This window comes from Sciurus vulgaris (genome assembly GCF_902686455.1).
Source record: "Sciurus vulgaris genome assembly, chromosome: 11".
In the NCBI taxonomy this organism is placed as follows: domain Eukaryota; kingdom Metazoa; phylum Chordata; class Mammalia; order Rodentia; family Sciuridae; genus Sciurus; species Sciurus vulgaris.
Window position 1 is genome coordinate 12,376,409 of NC_136472.1, and position 21,976 is coordinate 12,398,384.

The following is a 21,976-nucleotide window of genomic DNA, read 5'->3' on the forward strand; positions in this document are numbered from 1 at the left end:
ATGTGCAAGTGTTCTGCCTGGGGGCGTGTCACTCAATCCTGCCTGACGCTGACAGGGTGGCAGCTCATGCCGAGGCCTACCAGTACTTCGCGATTCATAACTGTGACGATGACAGTGACCGATGGTGACGGGGGAGGGCGCACGCTGACCAAGGCCCTGCACCATTCTAAGTGCTCCACGCATTTGACCTCCCAGTTGCCCCGGGGCCTTGGTGGTGTTACTGCGGGACAGGCTGGAAGGTTCCAGAAGGAGCACAGGGAATGGGGAAGGAGGAGGGTACGGGTGTGGCCCCCACTCTGGCGGCTGAAGCTGCGTCTGAGGCTGAACCTGGACTGGCCGTGAAGTGCTATTTATACCAAGCCCAGCCCCCTCCCCGCCTCCCACCGGCCAGGAGGACTCCTAATCGCCCCTAATCCTCCTGCCCACCTCCCCCGGGATGGGGGGCCTCAGGCAGAGGCATCCTGGGAGACCCTAACAAGAACCAGATGTGGCTGGCGGGAGGAGGGACCCTCCCGTGCCAGGGGCCGGGCGGACGGAGGGGGAGGAGGGAGCCACAGGCAGGTGGGGGTGGGCCCAGGGCTGGGGGAGAGGTTGGATGGTGGAGCGGGAGGGCCTCCTGAGGAACGCAGACCCCCGCCCTCCGCGGAAGCCCTCCAGGACTGCCTGCTCTTCTCCCCGCGCTAAAGGGGACGCTAAAGGGACCAGCCACCAGAGCCCCCAGCACGTCCCAGGAACAACATGGGGACTTGCTGGAGCCCAGGAATCCAGAGGCTGGGGCAGAGCCCAGGTACAAGTGGGGTGCCCCTCCCCACTGCTGCCGCAGAGAACCAAACCATCACTGGATCCCAACATGGGTACCTTGGTCCTCAAGACCTCCCTGGAAGGAGGGTCCCTGGACTGGGGCTGCCCAAGGCCCCACCACCAGAATGTAGCACCATGAGGTCACAAGCCAGCATCCCTGTCCTCGTCCCTTCAGATCTTGGGATAAACCCAGTGCCCTCCAGGTGTCCAAGGCCGGGCATGGTTGGCGCCACCTGCCTGCCCCAGCCTCTTCCTGCCCCCGTCCCTGCGCTGTGACTCTCTGGTCCACCCCTGCCTCCTTCCCATCCCATCCCCCATCCCACCCGCCCAGCAGGCCCTCTGCACACAGTTGCCCCAGCCAGAGGAAGTGACTCCTCTTCACTCTTCAGCTTTGGCTGGAATGTAAATCATCCCGAGACTGCCCACTGACCCGCTCTGCTCTCCCAGGGGCTGGGACCCTCCTGTCCAACACAGGCCTCGCCGGGTGGCGCCCGCACGGCACCCTTCCCCGTCCACTCAGTTCTCTAAGGCCTCTCCTAAGGGACAGGTGGTTCCCTTTCTCCCTGTTTTACAGATGAGGAAACTGAGGCTGAGGGTGGGCACTTGCCCTCCGGTTTCCAGGGGTGGAGCCAGCTGCTCGCGCTCTCTGGGATACCAGTATCCCGGCACACAGTAGGCACACACAATAGAGTCCAAGGGGTGAACATGCAAAGCGGCAAACCAGAGTCTGGAACCAGGCCTGCTGGCTCGGGACCTAAGCCACCCTGTGCTTCAGGTCCAGCGCAGGCTCCTCTGGGCCCAGCCCCATCCTGCAGGCCGAGCGCCCAGCGGCTTCTCCTCCCTGAAGCCCTTCATTACCTGCTTTGAGCAGGAACTAGACACTAGCCCTTCCTGAGCAGACTGGGGCCGGCTGTGGGAAAGTGGCCCTCTCCCTCCTCTCTCCACCTCCAGCTGGGCAGGAGAGGAACTGAGGGGACCCAGCCAGGTGCAGGACGGAGCAGGCAGGGACCCAGGTGGCCCCTACACCCTGGGCCCCTCCCTCCCACCCCTCGTGCTCCTGCCCCCCCCCCACCAGCTGTGGCTGCTGGCTGAGTCTCTGCCATTGTCCCGTGGGACGGGGAGGGTGGGGACCCGGCACAGTGGGAGGCTTGTGCCCTGCCCACCCCCTCCCCTGCCCCGTCAATGGGGCACTTGTCAATTCATGCCCCAAACATGGCGGAAATCCCGTCGGCCACGTGGCTGTGGGCAGGGTGGGCCAGGGTCTGAGGATGCTGGCCAGACCTGGTTGCTCTGAACTTGGGTGGATAGGGCACCAGGGCCTCTCCCCTGAGTGTCCACCTCAGGCATCTGAATCTGAGGGGAGCCCTAGCTCCAGGAAGTAGCTGGGGTTCAGAAACTGCCCACCTGAGCATCCTCATGATGCCCTGAGAGAGTCCTGGCTTCCAATGGGAACCCTCGCTTCATTGCTGTGGGACCCTCAGCAACTACCCTGACCTCTCTGAGTCCCAGATTCCTCCTGGGGAGCATGAATCCTGTATCCCAGGGTGGTGGGAGCCTTACACCAGGGGAGCCCCAGGAGGCCCTTCCGTCATCACTGTTAGCTGCTCTGTTCTCTTCTCTGTCTCTCCTGGGCCCCCCTCTCCCTTCTCACACCTCTCTGGGGTTGTACCACTCCAGGGACCTCTGGAGACTTCGAGGGGGCCCACGCCTTACCCAAATTCCCTCTGAGGCATGAGGGACTGTGCTGCTCTCCTTGTACATGGGTGGCACGGTTCAGTCTCTAGGCCTTGGCGCCAGGCCTAAGATGCTCCCGAGCCAGGCCAAGAGTCCTGGGGCCAGCTTCTGGGAGAACCCGCTGTCTCGGAGAACCCGCACTGGTTCCCAGGGACTCTTCTCTTCTGGGGCCCACGGCCTTCACTCCACAGGGAAAGCCAGCACCCACCCAGTGCCTCTGACCCTCTCCTACGGGGACCAGGGCAGGCGGGCCACACAGGCCGTGCAGGGACCGTGCTGCAGCCTCCCGGCTTCCGGGGCCCTCTGATTTAACCCGGCATACTCTGACATGCATGCATGTACATACGGGCACAGCCTGGGGTCAGCTGCCCACGGCCTGCCCTGCCCAGCGTGTGGTAGCACACGCTCTCGGCTCAATGCAGGCAGCATCTCACTCACTCAGGTAAGCACCCACTACGTGTCAGGCACAGGGTGAGGCTGTGGGAAGACAGCACAAACAAGAGGCGAGGCGCCTGCACAGAGCTGACACTCCCGGGCAGTCAGGTGACAAGCTAGGTTCCAGGCCGTGGGGACGGAGGCCTGAGGTAGGAGCAGGCCTGTGCAGCTTCACCTCTCAGCATGCCCAGAGGCATGTACCCCAGGACACGTGGCACAGGAACAAGACCGGCCCAAGGGCAGGCCTGGGCCACCGCCCCTCCAAGGGACAGCTTAATACACGTGGGTGCAGACCCACCGGGAAGAGCCTCCTCTCCGTCTCCTTCCCCTCAGCTCCTTCCCCACCAGGACGAAGAGACCCTCCCCACCACCAGCCCCAGCTCCAGCCAGGTCCCGCTGAGCCAGCTCAGGAAAGGCAGGCCCTCTTCCAAGCTACCAGGAAAGGGGTGAGCACCCCCTGCCCGCAGGCCACTGACCCCACCTGGAGGCAGAGGGGGGACAGGGTATCTATCATGGAGGCTGCAGGGGGCTCTAGACCAAACGGCCCCTCCCACTTTGGGCCTTGGCACTTCTGAGGTCTCTGCTCATGGAACAATCCTGACCAGAAGAGAGAGGGCCGGCCAGCCGTCAGCAGTGGTCAGGACCCCGAGTCCTGTCTATCCTGGGCCGGCAGCCAACTGTGACCAGGATCCCGTCCTGCCTCTGCCGCGGCCCCCCTGAGAGCCGGACCTTCCTCTCCGCCTCTCCCGCGTCCACCTTTCCAGTCCAGGACTCCAAGAAGACAATGCGTGCAGAGCACGCTGGCCTAGGCGCCCAGGCCTTGGCCAGTGTAGGCGCCTCCCTGTCCCGTGGGAACAAGCCTTGCCTCTCCCTCATGGGGAACGGAACAGGCCGCAAGGATGTTGCTGGGGACCCAGACCCAGCATCAGGACCAGGCCAGGCCAGATCTGTTGTGGCACAGGCCTCTGCACACAAAACACACTCAAGGGCTCCCAGTGCCCCTCGTCCCTGGAATAAGGACCCAGAGAGGGTAAGGGGTTTCCCCAAAGCACACAGCATCAGTGGCAGGGCCCCAGCCTGAGCTCGGGAGCATCAACCCACCCTGTGGGCCAACAATCCTCCAGGGGGGCCCATAAGACCCGCCCAGGCCCGCAGAATGGGGTGCACAGGCCTGTGGGACACTCCCCAGGCCAGGCCTTCACAGGTCCCCACAGGAGCCCTGAGAGGAGGCGCTAACAGTGCTACAACTCCAGTCCCGCTTTACAGAGAGACATGAGGGTGAGGAGGCACAGGGACACGCCCACGAGGGGCTCTGGGCAAGCAGCTGCCCACCCAGTGCCCACACAGCCTGTGACATCATCTCTCCCCTGTCCCCAGTCACAGACCACCACCCAATGTCAGAGGAAGCCCACCGCACACCCAGCACCCTGAGTCGTGAGGGAAACCGAGGCCCGGAGGAGGAAGAAGGTGAGAATCAGGGGGGCAGGCTGCCTGGCAGGGCAGGGCCACCCCAGTTAATGATTCCGTTAATGATTTCTGCTCTGGTTCTTATCGGGGAGGGCAAAGTCCATGGGCAGCAGCCAATCAGCTGCCCTACTAGGCTGTTACCCAGCAGCCTCTGCTGCTGGGTCCCCAAGTGCTGTAACCTCTTGGGAGTTGGGAAGCGGGGGCAGGTTCCCAGGGAAGAGGCCATTCTGCCCAGTGGCCTATCTGTCCCCAAACATCTAAGACCCTAAGAAACACTCCATCTAGTGCCCAGATTTGGGAGGGGCCCAAGGGCAGGAGATTGCTGGTGGCCTGCTCCTCGCCCCTGTGCTGACCCCAGGCCCTCCCAGAGAGTCATGCCCAGGTGCGCCCCCACCCGCAAGCCTTCTGTTCACATATCAGTTGTAGACTCTGGTGACCAGGAACACTCCCTGCACCAGCTCTGCCATGTGGTTCTGCACTGGGGGTGGGGACAAGGGGATGAGTCAGACCCCCCACTATCTCTTCCCCTCTGCCTGGCCCCAGGACCTGAGGGGTGGGTCTGGCAATCGCCTTGTGGATTGGGGTTGGGACAGGAGTCCTGGGGGGTGGGCCTAGGAGGCACCTCATTTTCTCCCCCAGGTGACAGGGGTCAGGACACCCTGGCGCCACTCCCTTGGTGTCCGGCAGGCAGAGACAGCCCACCCCATCACACTTCCCAGCTCAGTCCAGACCCCAGGCTGATGGGGGTCCTCTCCCCAAATATCCACCTGAGGCTCCTACTCTCTAGAGGGTGGACAAGGTTGCTGTCCCTGACAAGTAGTCCACTGCTCAAGGCCCTGGGGCTAACTCCCAGGCTACCTCTGGCTAATTCCCTTCTCCTACAGCCTCAGTCTTGGCCCCTGGGAAAGGGGGCCGATTCCATCCCCCTCTCCTGGAGCAGGAAGTGTCCCTCAAGCCACGATCCTGGTGTTCTAAAGGCTGTGGGGGAGCCCAGTCTCCCTTGGTCCACCTTATACGTCCAATCTGGAAGCCCTAAGTTTGTCTTTGATGGCTAAAAATAATCACGTCTGAAGCCCCTGCTCTGGCCCAGCTGACCTACCGATTCTCACGGGGAATCTGGGGCCCGAGAAGGAAGTGGTCAGTCCACGCTACATCAGGTTCGGAGGGAGATTCAGGTCCCCTGCCAGCCGTGGTGGGTCTCTGGAGGCTGGGTGGAGGCCTTTCCAGCACGTGCGGGGACCCAGTCCCCGTCTCTAAGGATTCCTCCACACCTACTGCTCTCTGCGGGGCGTGGGCTGCTCACTGGAGCCTTCTCTGCCCCTAGACCAGAGGCCAGCACTCACCAGCTCTGGGCTCAGGCACTCATCCTCTCAAACAGCCTCCTTCCCAGGACTGGGAGAAGCTCGTCAGAGCTGAAGGCACCGCGGAGCCTTCTCTGCCACCCGCTCCTGTCTTGCAGGTGAGAAAAAGGGTCCCAGAAAGAGCAAGGGCCGTGACGGGATCAGACAGCTCTCAGTGGCCCAGCCTGCACTAGAAGCTCCTGTGCTGCCTGTCCCATCCCTGCCTTGGCTTGGGGAGCCGAAGTCCCCAGCCAGTCGGAGATGAGGGGTACACCTACCACCTCGGCCCAGTTACCTGCTGGGAGCCAGTGCATCCTGCCCGTCAGGTCCCCTCTCTACAGGCCCTGTGCCCGCTGATCTGGGCGGCTGTTACTCTCCCTAGGGGATTAGCCGGGCAGTCACACGGGGGCCCGGCTGTACCAGCCTCGAGGGGGCCGCCCTGTCCCGGCCTCCCACCCGAGGCCCAAAGCGCCTTAGCCCCCAGCCCCACCACCCGCACGGGCCAGACCCAGGACGTAGGCCCGTGTGCTCAGTGAGTGGGCACCATATCGCGCTCACATCCCAGGCACCAGGGGCCAGGGCACTGCCGCCCTGAGGGTGGGGGCACACGCAGTCCCCTGAGCTCAGGAAGGACTCATCCACACGCGCCCCGTCACCTCGCCTCCCACACTCAGGAGCACGCTGGGCCCCGAGCTCCCAGGGCTGCCTCGCCCCCCACAGCATCACCCCTTCCCCACCCGCATCCCCCAGGCCCTTCCCGCCCAAGCCCAAGTAGACCCAGAGGCCCGACCCTCGACCCTCGCAGCCCACCCCGCCCCATCTCAGCTCTGGGAGACTTCCACAGCCCAGCCCTCCCGGGCGGGCGGCCCCACACCCGCCCTGCTCCCCACAGACATTCTTGAGTCTCCTCTTATCTCTCTGGAGGGAGCAGCCAGCCTCCCTGCCAGGCGGCCGCATGGCTGAGCTGTGGCGTCAGCCCCCCCCCCCCCCCCCCCCCCCCCGTGGCCAGGAGAAAAGGTTTGGCGCAAGAGTCCAGAGCCTGAGCCAGCAGGTCCACCGCTCTGCCAGGGCCCGGGACCTGGGGCGGAGGCGCAGGGCTCCCTTTGGGAATGGAGGGGGCAGGGCTCAAGGGTCAGTGGGGTACCTAGGAGGCACGAGACACCCCAACAGTACGCCTAGGCAAAGACCAGTGTCTCCGTCCCTCCGCCCTGGGAACTCCAGGCCCTGTGAGAACTCTGGATTGCTCCTGAGGATGGACATTGTCCCGGGAGAAAAGGAGGCCCTGGGACTCAGGAGGGCTGTCTCAGGGTCAACCCTATGACCTCGTCCAAGCCTGGCTTGAGGGGGCTTGGGTCTGCCAGGGTCTCCAGCATCCTGGAATGGGGCAGCCTGAGGCTTGGGGATGCCCTTGTCTGGGCTCCTCAGCTAGTAGGAGTTGAAAAATTTCCACCCCCAAGTCACACAGAAAGAAACTGAGGCAGAGAAAGGCCTTCCTCTCTTGCCCAGGGGTTCCAAAGAGAACTGGGAACTGGCCTTGAAGCCTGGCCTCGATCCCCATGCTATGGTCCTGCGTCCCACAGCGTGGCCAAAGGTTCTGGAGACCAGGATGTGGGTTTGGGGGCTCGGGGGAGCAGGCTAGGCTCCCCAAGATGGTAGAGAGGGGCACAAGAGGGGCCATCTGGCTAGATGTTCCAGCCAGGGTGAGAGATGGGCTGGGAGATGTCAGCCGCACTTCCCCCTCTCCCGCCCCCTCCCACACTGTCCCATCCCTCCTGAACTCCCGAGGAGGGACAGCCCTGGAGGAGGGGCAGGGCTTGCTCAGGGAGGCAGACTCCTAAAACCAACGTGGGGGTGGGGCGAAGAAAATACGGTGGGGTCCGGAAAGATCCCACCCTGAGCGGGATACTTTCAGGGTCAAGGTGAGGGGGTGAGGTCACTTCGACTGAGGGAAAGAAGCACAACTGCAGGGACAGGTATAGGGGTACAGTCCCAAGGAAGCTGGTTAGATGCCCTTTGCAGGACTGGAAGGGTCCCCAAGAGCAGAGAGCGCTGGTGGCAGGGATGCCAGCTTCAAGAAGGTTCTAGCCCTAGGAGAGCATGCTAGAGTGGGTCCCAGACCTGGGGAGTGGAAAGGTAGCTGCTCCAAGGAGTTCAGCTCTGGGGGAGGAGCAACATTGCCCAAGCCAGGCTGGGCAGGTCCCCAAGAGGGTTCTGTTCCCAGCGGAACACAGGTGGTCCAAGTTCCTGAGAGCCAGACTGAGGGCAAGGGCCAACCTGAAAGGCACCAAGGGGGTCTTGGTCTCTGGGAGACGGGCTGGGCACTAGTTGCCAGCCTTCATAGGTACAGAAGGTCCTAGAAAGTGTGCTGGTAGTCTAGCCTGGATGGGGTTCCAGGGAAGCACAGTAGAGGGTCCCCAGACTGGGGAAGTGTGCTGGCGAGGGAGTACTACCATTTAGGGGGACTGCAGGTCCTGAAGGCTCGAGTCTGAAAGGGGACACAGCTGTCTTGTTGCGGGGCTGGCAGGGGAGCCCCAGTTCAGCGGAGGTTGGTAGTACCTACGGGAGACTCTGCCCTGGGGCCCCGCGTGGCAGGCTGGTGCCAACCAGGAGGAGGATCCCTGCACGGAGGCGGCTTTCTGGGGGTCCCGGGGTGGCGGGAACCCAGTACGGTCCCCATCCCCGGGGAGAGCGGCTAGGGATCCCAGCTCAGGAGAGTCGCCGCCCCACAAGCCCATGGTCTCTCACCTTCGAAGAAGCGCTGCAGCGCCTCGGTCTCGTCCACCACCTCCATGTCCGGACTGCCCGGCGCGCGCTCCGGCCGCGGCCCCGCTACAGCCCGGCCCGGGGGCGCGGCATCGCCGGCGGGGCCCGCGCGACAGTCTCCGCTCTGCTCCGGCTGCGGTCCCGCCCGGCCAGCCGCGCGCTCGCCCCCCGCGCGGCCCCGACCCGGCCCCCGCCCGCCCCCCTGCGCCCCGCGCCCCGCCCGCCGCGCACAGCGCCCCCTGCCGGCCAGGCCCAGCCCGCGCCGCAGGACGCAGCGTCTCCTGCAGGCGGCGCTGGCGCGGGGTCCTGCCGGGGGTCGGGGGCTCAGGGCGGTCTGGCCCCGTGAGGGACGCGACGGGCGTCCGGGTTGGGCCAGGGTGGCAGTGGTCAGTGGCATCTGGCCCTCTCTTTGGTCAGGAAAAGGTCCCAGGATTCTGAATCTGGGATTTTCAGAACCAAACCGTGGAGACGTGGCCCAATCCCTCCCACTACCCACCGCCAACATTTAACGAAAATTTGTTCTGTGCCAGGTCTGCATTAAGCACCCGCAGGTGCTACCTCAGTCCTCACAGTTACCCTACCAAGGAAGTGCTATGACTACCTGCATTGTACAGGTAAGGGACCTGAGGCTTAATGAGGCCAAGTCCTGTCTGAAGGAGCACTGTCCTGGAGAACATTCTGGCTTGGTGGAAATGTTCTCTGTGCTGTCCAACATGGTAGTCACACAGTGGTGATTGGGACCAAAGAACTGACTTCCAATTTTGTTTGATTTCAGTTGGCCTAAAATCGGTCACATGTGGTTAAGGTGCAAGTCTAAGAGTTTTAAGGTCCGCAGAGGCAGAACCAAACCCTGGCTGATGCAGGAGCCCCGGCTGTCAATCACAGATGCCCTGTCTGGTCGGACAACACCTGAAAGCTTTGTCTCCAGGAGTATCAGAATAGAACCATCACCCTTGCCTTTAACCTGTGCCTGGTTCTCTGTCCAGCCCGCCTGACCGTACACCCTCTCTGCTGACGGATCCCCTCTTCAGTCCTCCCAGACCGTGCTTTGTAGAGCATGAAGCAGGTCCTTTCCTTCCTTTGCTGGAACCAGTGTTCTTCCCTTGCACTCAAACATCTCAACCTCTTGCCCTGGCTTCTGCAGCCTTGGCTGCTTCACCCCTGCCTAAACCACTGACTTCAGCTCCCACCTTTGTACCACCATTGCCCCTGAGCTCTTCTTGCTATTACCCAAACATGCCAGACCCACTTCTACCCCAGGGCCTTGGCATGTGCTATTCTATCTGTCCACAAGGCTTGTCCCCACATTCTTTCTCAGCAATCAGGTCTCAGCTATGTGTCACCACCCTGTCCTACCTAAGCTAGATCCCCCTGCCTAGGCCTTTCTCATCACCTAGAATTCTGTCCTTATGCTTTTCCTCACTCTAGAATGGAAAGCCTATGAGGGCAAGAGATTTTTCTGTCTTGGGCACTGCTATAACTTCAACACCTGGCACAAAGTAGGTGTCTAATAAATAATTCTTTGGCTGGTCACGGTGGTACATGTCTGTGATCCCTCTAATTCCAGTGACTAGGGAGGCTGAGGCAGGAGGATTGCAAATTCAAGGTCAGCCTGGAAACTTAGTGAGACTCTGACTCAAAATAAAAAATAAAAAGGGCTGGGGATGTGGCTTAGTGATAAAGCACCCCTGGGTTTAGTCCCCAGAACTGCAGCAAAATGAGTGTAAGTGAATGGACAACACTGTTGTCCACCCACAGAGTCCTAGACCTGAAATCTGGGCAGCAGAGACTTCTGGAACCCCAGGCCCAGCGATCATCTCCCTTCAGAGAGGCGTAGCTCACAGCCTCTCAGGACCCTTAGACACAGCAGGTCAGAGCCAGAAAGACCCACCCCACCCCAAAATTGAGGTCTGGAGAGAGGGGAGGTGGGGGGCACTTGTGTCAGATCAAGACGACCACCTAGCCAGCCTGCGACTCTCAATCCTGCCTGGCAGCGGTCCTCAGAGGAGGGCGGGGCACGAGCCAGGCTGTGCGATGGGCACAGGGTGAAATGCCCATGAGTTGTTCCCACCCCCTCCTTGCTTCCCTTCTCCTTGGTGGCCAGCCATGGGGGAGGGGTGGCCGGTGCCTGAGCCCCAGATGTGGCCCAGTCAGCAGGCCCGTAGTGGCCCCGCCGAGGAGGGTCAATGCCACGACAGTTCTGGGCTTGGGGGAGGGGGTGCCCAGGCCGGCGGGCGTCTCACAATGAGGTTTTGTCTCTCGGGCCGCTCCCGGAGCTGTTGCTCTTAGGTATATAGAATGGGATTTGTGGGCCCAGCTGTGTGTGTGCTGACCCGTGCTCCCCCTCCACTCAGCGGCTGGACTGGGGGAGAGGGGCCACACTGAGCCGCCCATTCTTTTCCGGCTGATGCACCCAGAGGTTTGTCCCCTCTGCAGACTCCCCCAGGACAATTGTTATTCTCCACTCTGTCCCCTCCTCCACCCGGGGTCATGCTTGCCCGCGGACAGAGTAGACACCCACCCAGACCTTGCGACTTTTAAAAGTGAATTTATTTTCTGAGTTGCCTGGGGTCAGCTAGAAAGCCAGCTTCCCTAGGGACTCCACCCACCCAAGGTCTGTCTTCCACACCCCGTGTGTGTCTAAACGCCTGCCAACGGAGGGCCAGCCGGTGGCTTAAACAGTGTCCTGGCCTGGTCATCAGGGCTGGGGTGCAGGGGTGCAGGGGCGCATGTATTTAACGCCCCCTCATCTTCAAGGTGATGAGTCCTTGAAGTTGCTCTGGTGGGAAGGAGCCTCCTGTCACCCCACAGGAGCTGGCCTGCCTGGGGGCCTCAGGCCCTGCCATCTCCCCTGACTTCACTAGGTCACTGAGCAAAGGAGCAACTGTCCCCACGGGTTTTTACGTCTGGGCTGAGGTAGAGGGGAAACTGAAGTGTCCCAGACTAGAGGGCTCAGCCACTGCGGTGAAGCTGGGGTCCAGGCACAGCTGGGGCAGGGGCTGGGCAGGGCGGTGCTTGGGGCTGGTGAAGGAGCCCCAAGGAGGCCTGCACACCAGGACTCTAAGGCTTCCATCCATGGCGATGAGTCCCCATCTGTGCTGCGTGACCCTGGGCAAGACACAGAATCTCTCTGGCCCTGTTTACTCTGTTCTTGCTCCCTTAGGGACAGGATGAGACCGCAGAAGGGAAAGAACGTCTGAAGACCATCAGGTGAGGGTGGAGGCCGAAGTCCCAGCCTGGAGGACTGGATTCTGCTCCTACCTACAGTGTGACCTGGAGCAGGCCTGTCTCCCCTCTTGTTCAAAGACTGTGAGGACAGGCTCCAATGCCAAGAGCACTCCTAGCAGACTCTCCAGCTCCTCGCCAAGTGGGGGCCTCTGGAGTTGGGGAACAGCCCGAGTGTGGAAGGTGGAACTCAAACCTGTCTGGGCCACTGTGGGACTGATCAGAGGCACAGCGCCCCCTGCTGCATGGCAGGGGTAGGCCCTGGGCCTGGGGCTGGCAGGAGTTCCAGCTGCTGTCTACGGGGGAGCTCTCCAGCCCTTCCCCACATCTCACTGCTGGGAGCCAGGCTGGGCTGGGGTCTGTGGGGTGCCCTGGCCTGGCCAGGTGTCCCTTCTTCCTAGGGAAACCCTCAGCAAAACGTGGTGGCCCCTGCACTTCAGTGCTGTGGGCACCACCAGACCAGTCTGTACCCCAATTGCTGGCTCTGCAGTCCTGGGCAGATTACCCTCTCTGAGCCTCAGGTCCTTCCGGGAGGAAGAAGGACTAAGCGGGATGCCTTTTAAGGCCTATTGCTGTGATGGACGCGAATGTCCTGGTACATCTCACACAGGCAGCACTCCCGTGTCTCCCTCACGCCGGGGGCTCGAGGGGCTTCTGCCCCCTTGCAGCAACCCAGGGTGGTCGTGGGCCTGGCACTGGCGGATCTTGAGGCCCAGGAGAAATGCAGGCCCTCAGCCTCTCCTTGACCTGCCAAAACGGCGCCCAGTTTAATAAGACCCCGGGGAACTGTGCTGACTTCAGGCCAGCACTCAGCCATGGACGGAGCTGTCCCTAAACCACCCAACGCCCCATGTGTTGGGGTCAAAACAGGCTAGGGCAAGGGGAGCTGTTTACCCCTGAAGCTCTGGATTTGCAAGGGGACAGTGGCAGTGGCCCCCCAACTCTGCTGCAAGCCGAGCAGCAGGTCCCCAGCCAGCGGGAAGAGATTACTCCAGTGCCCAGTGTGCTTCTACATCCAGTTTATACACAGCTCTATACAATATACAGAAACCTTTATATACAGACATATTTATAGAATAAGCTATATTAATTTGTCTCTCCTTTTTACAGCAATATTAGTGTGGATCTTTCATACATTAAGTACAAAAAAAGTCAGGGGAGACGGCGCAGAGTGCGCAGGGTGGGGCCCGGCTGCTCCCTGCCCGTTGCATACGGAGGTCGCCCAGGCCCCTGGGAGGACAGGCCAGCGCGCGGCTGGGAGAGCTTGTGCTGTGGGTCTGGGGGGCGGTGTGGGGTCAGTGTGAGCCGACCTGGGCAGAGGGGGGTGGCTCAAACCCCCCCATGTGACGAGGGGTGAGGGAGACGTGCAGCAGGCCCATTCTTCAGGGGCGAGGCAGGGCGGGGCAGGTGAGGGGTGGGCTGACCCTGGTGTCCAGGGCTGAGTCCAAGCCTGCCCCAGCCCCAAGTCTGTACAGGCATGGCTGCAGCCTTGGGGTGGGGGAGTCTGTCCCTGATGGCTCAGTCCTGGGCATGGCGATGGGGGGGGGACACACCTACCCTAGAGGTCCCCAGACCCACCCCAAAGAGGAGAATTAAAAGGCCAGACCCAAGTCTCTCTCTGCTACTGGCCAAGGTGCTTGTTGGAACCTTTGTCTAACTGAAGAATTTGTCTAGTTCTTTAAACTCTTGGAGTCACAGATTCTGTCCTGCTTCTCTGCTGGGGGCAGGGTGCCTGGATCTGGTGAGGGTGGGGCGGGTGGGGCTGGCGGGGCAGGAGGGGAGGCCCAGCTCCCAGTCTCTGTCCCCATCTGTCAGGGTAGGCAGGTGCTCCTAGGGCAGCCGTCCAGGCCAGCCTCAGCTGGGGGGTGTTGAGGTTCAGGACCAGGTACCAGTGATCATGAGATGGGGGTCTCGTGGGAGTTTAGGTGGCCCAGGAGGCTGGGGTGGGAGCAGGTGGGGGCACCGTGCCTCCAAGGAGACGAAGGCACAAGCGGGGTCTGTGTGCCCGCCCACGCCAGCCCTGGAGCTTGTCTAGCACCCCGCCTCACACTGCTGCTCCGGGGACAGGCGGGCGGGCAGCCCCCAGGGCCTTCCTCAGGAACAGGGCACACTCATGCACATGCACACACTCGTCTGACACTAGCATGCACAGTCGCCCCACGCCTGCTTCAGAGGGAAGGAACCCCAATGAGGGCAGCCTGGAGCCCCTGGCCCTCCTGGCCCCTCCCCTGGGCGGCAGGCAGAGGGTCTCCAGCCAGGTCCCACAGTACCCCACTCTTGGCCCCACTTCCCACCAACAGGACACTGAGGACACAGTGGGAAGAAAGGCCAGCTCTCAGGAAGGAGCCCAGGCCAGCAGGGACCGGGCGAGTGGGGCAGAGGTTCATTTGGTTTCAGATGACAGGGCCCAGGGAGGCGTAGGCGTGGTGGGGGTGTACGTAAAGGAGTTAGGCGGGGACCCTCGGAGGAAGGGACTTCAGGTGCCTCCTTTCCTCCCAGGGCACTGACTCTGCAGCGGGGTGGTCACAGCAGTACCCACCACCCTTCGAGTGGCCAGGATCCCTGGGGGTGGAAGGTGGAAACCAGGAAGTAGCAGGTAGGTGGAGCAGGCCAGGGGTGTCCAGGACCCATGGACAGGGCCAGCTGGAGGGGTGCCACGCAGAGAAGGGGCGGTCCTGACCCCTCCGCCCCGGGCTGCCGTGGCCGTTGGCGGGGCTACTGAACATGGGATTGGGTGTGGGGCCTTGAAAGCCCAGCAGCTTCTGTAACTTACAGCACTGCGGGCCACCTGACAGACGTCACCCCAGGGAACCGGCCAGCAGGCACCAGATCTGGGGGTGGCCAGGGCACACACTGGGGAGGGGCTGCTCTCCGCCCCAGAAGCCAGTTTACCCAAGGCCAACTGCGGGACAAGGGTGTCAGGATGCCCTGGTGGGTCAAGCTGCGGGGGCTGAGTAGGTCTGCCCGCCCAGCAGGCTGTGCCTGGCTCCTCCTGCTCCCTGTCCTCCCCTGCAGTCCCCAGGACAGGGCCGGATCCCAGCCGACTTGGCTCTGGGGGGTCCTAAGCTGAGGTAGGGACGCAGACCCCCAGCTCAGCAGCAATGCCCATGCCTGAGGCTAACTGACCCCGGGGGCCTCTCCTCAAAGCCGCCTGGCCTGGGGGCAGCCACCAGGTGCCCACAGGGTCTCCTGCTCCAGCCAGGGCCTCGGCTGGCAGCAGTGCAGGGGCACTAGCGTGCTGAGATGACCAGGTCATCCTGCTTGGCAGGGCTGGCCCCGCAGCCAGTGGGGGTGGAAGTCCGGATCTTGTCTGCTGCCAGGCACTCCTGGCTGCTGAGGCCCGTGGGGGTCAGGTCCATGAGCTCCCCGGAGGAGCTGAGTGGGAAGGAGGGAGAGAGTGAGATGCCCGAGGAGGGGTCCGCCGAGCCGGCAAAGAGCCGTGGGGGCTTGGGCACCAGGTTGGGCTCGAACTGGGCGCGGAGCAGGATTTCTTGCTGGCTGGGGGACTTGGGGCCCTCGGCATAGTCGCTGGTGGGGCTCTCAGGCACCACCATGCAGTAGAGGTCCTGGAAGGAGCTGCTCTTGCTGTCCAGGTTGAAGAGGCTGTCGATGAACTCGGCGAACTCCAGCACCTGGGGGCTGGGCGAGTCCCCCAGGCGCCCGTTGTGCAGCGTGGGCTCTCCGCGGGCCGGCCCCCCACCGCCCTCCTCGCCAGCCTCTTCCTCCTCCTCGTTGGCTGCGCTGGGGGGCCGCTCTGGAGTCACCCCGCCACTGCCCGGGGCCGCCTCCAGGGGCTGCGTGTCCTGCGAGTGCTTGGACAGGCTGTCTGCCGCCAGCAGCTCCGTGCGAGAGCTCAGGGAGGGGTTCTCCTCGGGGATGGCCGGGTCGATGTAGAAGAGGTGGCCCTCGTCGCGCTCCAGCACAGCGTGGAGGCTGGGGGAGCCGCGGATGCTGCGGAAGCCCGAGGAGCGGCGCGAGTCGAAGCTGTACAGCGACTCTGTGTCCGAGAGGCTCTCCATGGTGGCCAGCGGTGCCCGCCGTGCCTGCAGCTCCGCCGCCAGTCGCTCCTGAGTGGACAGCAGCAGCAGCTCCACAGGGTCCTGGCGGGCTGCCGCTGCAGCAGCCACTGGAGACAGCAGCCGCCCCTCCGAGAAGCCCTCCAGACTCATCTCGGACTGGGACTTGCTCCTGCAGAGGGAGAGTGGGACTCAGCGGGAGAGAAGACCACCCGGCTCCTGGCTGGCAGGGAGGGGACAAGGGCAGTTAACTCAGCCGCCGAATGGGTGGGGCAGGGAAGCCTTGTTTTTAAAAATGAACTCAAGACAGAAGACAAAGGGCCGATGCTGACGGGGCCCCAAGGGACTAAGAACTCGCCCCTGCACCCTGCCGTCACCATACTGATGGGAATGGGAGGGACAGGGCAAGAAGAAAGCAAGGAGAGGCCAGCCCGCTCTGTCGCTCCTCACACTGCGGTGGGTCAGGCCTCTGCTGCACAGGAAGCCCTGGCGCCCCACGTCTGCAGCTCAGCCTGCAGGAGTGGGTGGCTGCCACGGTCACCGCTGCTCAGAACAGACACTGGCTCCCTCCTCTGGCCATGCTGCTACCACAGGAAATGCGCATAAAGCTGGGGGAGGTGTCCAGGGGTTCCTACAGGGACCAGGAGGCAGCCTCCTGGCAAGATCTGTGACCAAGGGCCTAGGGCCAAGGTTCCAGAAGGCAGGGATGCAGATGCACCATTGCCCAAGAACTCACCTCTCCAAAGAGGGTGTGAGCACGGAAGTGTGCACCTGTGAGTGCGTGTGACGCCATGTCTGTGTGCATCTGCGTGCCTGTGTCTGGCTCAGGTACACTCGTGCATTCACACACATCTGCCTGTCCAGGTGTGTCCCCAGGTACATTTTCTGCTATCTTGGTGTGTGTCCCACACGCGTGTCTGTGTCTGCATGGGGTCCATGAACATATGTGACTAACAATTGTGTGCAGGCGAATGTGCCGGCACAAGCTGCAACGCAACACGTCTTATGCACATATGTGTAGGTACGTGTGTCCACCTTTGGGTATGAATGGATGTGTGGTCTGGTGCCAAGACCCTCCCTGGGCCCCACAGGAATCCTGCGAGACACAGCCCCCTTAGTAATGGCAGGCTGAGGGGCAGGGGAGCAGAGCAGGAAAGAGGGGCCACTTTGACTCTCTCATGCACATGTGCAGAGTCCTGTGAATGTGCGTGGGCCCAGGACACACACGCCATGGACGCACCCTCCAAGGTCACACGTATGGTCCCTGCACACCTGTGGGCTGTGTGATTCACCTGACACTGCTGTTGTGGTGGTCTGCAGCTGGCAGCTCCAGGGCCAGGCCAGTGGGCAGGGGTGGCCCCGTGGGCAGTGGCTGCTGCTGGAAGATGAGCTCAGGGGTCAGGTCCACCTCCGTGGGGCTCACCATGACCTTAGCAGCAGAGAGCAAAGCCGTCTTCCCCTTGTTGTAGTTCTCCAGCACCTGGGGACAGCATGGGCAGGCTGACGGGGCAGGGGCTGCTGCCCAGCCTGGCTTCCCAGAACAGCCTCTTGGGTCCCTGGGGTCACTCTCCTCCTTGCAAGGGCCCTGCTCCTCAAGGAAGGCTGGGGACCTGCCACAGGTGGCGCCCTGCCACAGACCCTCAAGGTTGGACAGTTCCTCTCTTGTGCTCAGCCCTTCAGTGGCTGGTGGTGGCGGAGGCTGTCCCTGCTTGGCTGTGCATCTGGTATGTCCCAGGCAGCCCTCAGGGCCTCTCAGCCTAGCCTGCCTCAGGGACAGGTCCCAGGTGGGGTGATGCAGGGCTGTGGCAAGAGCCAAGGGTGGAGCTGGCCTTTCTGGTCCCCCCGGGCCCAGCTGGGGGCTCTGGCTGGGATGCCAACCTCTCAAGCCTAAGTGCCCTTGTTGGAAGAAGGGGGCGCAGTGATCCGACCTGTGTGCTCCGATGAGGCGGCAGCATCTTATGCTCCACAGGGCCTGCAGCTCACCTTGTTGAGCCCCTCCATGACCACATAGGGCAGGTGCTCGTGCAGCATGGCCGGTGAGATGATCACCTCGTTGAAGGCCTTGTTGTCGCCCCAGATGGCGAAGTATGTGGGCTCCTCCTGCTCACAGCAGCTGAGGGGACAGGGGCCAGTGAGGGGCTGAGGAGGCTCTGGGCTGTGCCCCTGCTTGGCAGGGCTAGGGCTCTCCCTAGGCCTGGCTCCTGGCCCCGCTTTACCCTCAGCCTGGGAAAGGCCGACCTGGGGCCCCAGCTGCAGCCTCTATGGCCTCCTGCCCGTTTTTGGCCTGAGCCATGCCTGCTCCACCCTGGGCAGGGCCAGCTCATCAACTCACCTGGGGACGAGGGCCGGGCCCACGCCTCTGAGGGAGTGTGGGAGGCCTCTCTACTGGCCCTCTCCTGCCTGCACCATCCTCGCCTACACTGCCTGCTAGTCAATCCCCATGATGCCGTGGTGCGAGGTGAGAGCTGGCGGGGGGACACTGGGGGCGAAGGCGGGGGCTGAGAAAGGAGCTTGGAGTCCTGCTCTGGGCTGGCCCTTGCATTCGTCTCCAGGGCTTGAGGCTAGGGAAATCGCCCTCCAGGCTCTGCTCCTGTCCAAGCAGAAGCTCCGAAGAGGCCACAGGCCCTGCAGCCACAGGCCTGGGACCCTGGGTGGCACCTACCAGCACTGCTCAGCAGGGTGGTTGTGCACCACGTGGATGATGCGGCCAGGCGGGTAGAGCGGAGTGCTGGCTGAAAGGGCGATGGTCAGGTCACTGGGGTGGGTCCAGAGCCGTGTGCTGGCCAGGGTGGTCACCTCCACCTCCTCGGGCAGCTCGGACTTGGGGATGCACTTGGTGGCCCCCACAATGATTCGCCACTGTGTGGGGCAGGGGAGATAGGGACAGAGCTGAGCAGCACTGGCTGAGTGGCCAGGGCCAAGGAGGAAGGAGGGCTCGATGGGTGACAGCAGGGAGGGGTGGTGACGAGGCAGGGGAAGGGCAGTGGCCAGAGCATTAAAGGTCGGTGCCCACCTGAAGAGGCAGTGGCTGAGGTGTACGGTGGCCAGGTGGCCAATAAGATGCCAAGGACAGATGACATGGAATTGTTGAATTTCAGGGCTGGCAAGGGGCTGGAAGACCAGCCAAGCCCTCATCTAGTGGATGGGGAGACAGGCCAGTGAGGGAAAGGACTTGCTCTAGGTCACTCCACAAGTCAAGAGGCAGAACGGACCTCCGCCTGGGCCAGCTGTACCAACCAGGCCTGGCCACCTCTGGGTTAGGTCCCAGCCACCTGCCTCTGGCCTGATCATGCCCAGGCCTGGGTCTGGTAGGAGCAGGTCCTCCTCCCCAGAACCAGGCTGCTCCAGGCAGACACAGTCCCATAAGCTCTGTTGTCCTGCCCGCCAACTGCACCTGAGACCTGGTCCACGGCCCTGCCTGCACCCTTGGTTGCAGACACCAAAGCTGGAAATTGCGCAGGTGGGCAGAGATGGCACATGGGGCAAGGACCCACCTGGGGGGACTAATGGAGGGTGACCTCACAGAGGACCAAAGGGCCCAAGTGTGCCTCCTGCTGCTGGGGGCCTGCCCCAGGGTGCCTGGCCACAGACTCCACCCACCCCACCTGCCTGATGCACTGAAGGCAACTTTGCACAAGAAGAGTCCACCAACGTCCTCTGACACTGGGGCACATTGGAAGGGCTAGCCTCTCAGGCCCCGCAGAGATAGGAACACATTGAGCCCAAATCCTCCCTGCAGGTCACTCCCAGCCTTCCCTGAGTCTGGGCAACTTCACTGGGCTTTGGATCAGAACTTTCTTTAGCCAACTCAAAGCCCTGGGCCTTGGGGAATCACCCCTTCTGACTGCAGGCAGCTCCTGGCTTCCTGTTTTGAGATGGTGACCACTGGTTATGTGGCCAGTAACTCCCAGGCTGGGTCTGTTTCCCCTTCTATGTGACAGGGGATGGATGGGCTGGGCTTGGAGATGCTGAGGGTCTGATGGCCTGAAGTTCCCATGACACTGGCCAACAGTGGCTGCACCTCTTGTGCTTTGTCCAAGGGACCACCAGGGGACAGGGCAGGGATGGACAGAGCTGCCCAGAGGCCAGGGTGCCCGGTGGGAGCTCACTTTCGGCTTGGTGCTGCGCTGCAGGACATCCAGGAGCTGTCTGCGGAAGCCTTCCAGCTGGGAGAGGCCAATCCTGCAGGAGTCGCAAAATGGGCATCAGCTGGGCCTGGTCAGGGGCTGGAGAGGGGCAGGGGAGGTAGGCCCACGCCTGGCCTCCAGGAGCAAGAAGACCAGTCTACAAGGGTCCTGGGTGGCAGGGAGTCTGCAGCTCAGCAGAGCAGAGCAGAGCTGAGGAGAGGCCATACAGGGTGGGGCCAGCCCTGTGTCCTCTTGTCTTCTCACTACAAGGCAGAAAGGATAGGGAGGGAGCACCCAGGTTCCTAGGGAGCTGGGAGGCTGAGTGAGAGAGACTCAGGGTCTCGGGACTGGGGTGAGGCCAGGTGACAGGGCGGAACTTGCCTGGGGACGAGGTCTTTGCCCAGAACCACGGCAGTGACAAACTCCTTGGAGTACTCCATAGCATCCTCACTGCAAGGGAAGCCAGGTGGGAGCTCAGGACAAGGGGCAGTGTGGCGTCCTGGAGGAGGTGCTTGGCCAGCAGCGGGCCCCCACTCCTGCACTCCGGGGACCTGCACGGGAACTTGCAGGTGCCTGGCCAGGCCTCCCGGCCCTGTCTTTCCTGCCCACAAGGCATTGCCAGGGTAGGACTGGCATTTTACACAGTCCTCATTCTACTGCCCGCTCCATGCACTGGGCCAGTCCCCAGCTCCCAGCCCTCAGCCTGAGCCTGGCCTCCCCGGCTGGCAGCCCGAGGCCCCAGCAGCTCACCTCAGCAGGCCTCCTGGGGGCGAGTAGGCAAAGCACTTGAGGGTCGGGTACTGTGGGCGCAGGAGGAAAGAGAGGATGGCTGCTGTGCCTGCGCCCAGGGAGTGGCCCACCACAATCAGGCCGTAGTGCTTGGTTCCGCGGCCCTGGGGACCGAGATAAGCCTGAGAGCTCTGCCCCCCGCGGCCAGGTCACTGTCCTGGCTGATGCCAAGGAGGCAGAGGGGTCCTCCCAGAGGTCTGCAATCATGTCTGTGCCATGCGGATGCTGGGGCAGAGGGAGAACCATGCTAGGTCCCCACAGAGCGACTGCGTAGGGTGTCTGTCCTCACAGCCTCCACTGCCCTACAGGGCACCTACCCAGGGGACACCCTCCCTGATTTTCCAGGAGCCAGTCACTCCTCTAGACACTGCTTCTGACCTTATCACTACAGTGGTTTATACTCTAATGTTATCACTTGGTCACCTGTCCCCATTCCTCCACGGACTCCTACTAGAGTCTATGGGGCAGTAGGTGGCACCTTGGGCCTGCCTCAACAGGGGGATGGTGGCTGGTTCTGGCTGCAGCCAAGCAGAGCAGCATGCCTTCCACCTGCTCTGTGATTACTCTTCTTGCTGTTTTGTTCTTTGAGTGTCTCCATAAAATGTCCTTTGGGTAAATGGCTGTGCAGCTTCCAGGCTGAGAAGCCCCAGCACTTGCCTGGAGTAGGCACTTAGTGACCACGGGGCCAACCTCGGCGGAGCTGGACCAGAGGGGACCTGGGGAGCTGCATGAGAGGGGCTGGGCAGTGGAGGAGGGGAGGGCTGCCATCACCCAGCCTCTCCTGGCCCCGCTGCCCTGGGGGAGGGCGAGCTGGCTGGCACAGGGCTTGGGGCATGGAAAGCCACTCACCAGGTCTCGCCCGAAGGCCTGGGACAGGACCATCTCCTGCTCCAGCTTCTTCTTGATGTACTCGGCTGACAGCACCATGCCCTGGACGGGAGGAGCAGAGCAGGATGCTGACGGAAGGCCCCCGGGGACCCGCAAAACCAGTGACCACAGTGCACTGGCCTTGTTCTTGTGGGGTGGATGGGCCTGGGGAACATGTACACCTCAGATGAGGGATTTGAGGCTCAGAGGGGGTGTGTCTGACCGGGGTGGCCCGGCCTCTCCCCAGAGGCAGGCTCCAGACTGGGCGGGGGGTGGGGCTCCAGCAAGCGGACCACAGACCTTCCAGACTAATCTACACCTCTCTGAGCAACCTCCCATGGCCCAGTGAACAGGAAGGACCCCAACGGCAGGTGTCTGCGGGCTGCTGGGGAAGAAGGCGAGGGCTCCTGGG

The 21,976-nt window shown here is 62.5% G+C and overlaps 2 protein-coding genes and 1 long non-coding RNA gene across 10 annotated transcripts in view; 1 reads left to right on the top strand and 2 right to left on the bottom strand.

The window, feature by feature from the left end:
* Window positions 1-8,712, bottom strand: part of MYRF (myelin regulatory factor) — a 29,514-nt gene extending 20,802 nt beyond the window's left edge. For all 3 annotated transcript variants that reach the window (XM_079105150.1, XM_079105149.1, XM_079105148.1), the window contains exon 1: window positions 8,523-8,712. In XM_079105150.1, coding sequence (XP_078961276.1) covers window positions 8,523-8,568 — 46 coding nt within the window. In that variant the 5' untranslated portion in view covers window positions 8,569-8,712. The remainder of the gene's footprint in view (window positions 1-8,522) is intronic.
* On the top strand, window positions 1,880-10,063 carry LOC306640701. Its single transcript, XR_013757864.1, has 4 exons — window positions 1,880-4,437; window positions 5,762-5,896; window positions 9,071-9,154; window positions 9,316-10,063. It is a non-coding gene; the product is annotated as an uncharacterized lncRNA (long non-coding RNA).
* Window positions 10,064-12,763: 2,700 nt separating this feature from the next.
* DAGLA (diacylglycerol lipase alpha) overlaps window positions 12,764-21,976 on the bottom strand; it is a 59,003-nt gene continuing 49,790 nt past the window's right edge. For all 6 annotated transcript variants that reach the window (XM_079105135.1, XM_079105138.1, XM_079105136.1 and 3 more), the window contains 8 exons: window positions 21,547-21,627; window positions 20,659-20,801; window positions 20,290-20,358; window positions 19,891-19,963; window positions 18,444-18,640; window positions 17,765-17,894; window positions 17,074-17,261; window positions 12,764-15,953 (listed from right to left, as the gene is read on the bottom strand). In XM_079105135.1, coding sequence (XP_078961261.1) covers window positions 14,996-15,953; window positions 17,074-17,261; window positions 17,765-17,894; window positions 18,444-18,640; window positions 19,891-19,963; window positions 20,290-20,358; window positions 20,659-20,801; window positions 21,547-21,627 — 1,839 coding nt within the window. In that variant the 3' untranslated portion in view covers window positions 12,764-14,995. The remainder of the gene's footprint in view (window positions 15,954-17,073; window positions 17,262-17,764; window positions 17,895-18,443; window positions 18,641-19,890; window positions 19,964-20,289; window positions 20,359-20,658; window positions 20,802-21,546; window positions 21,628-21,976) is intronic.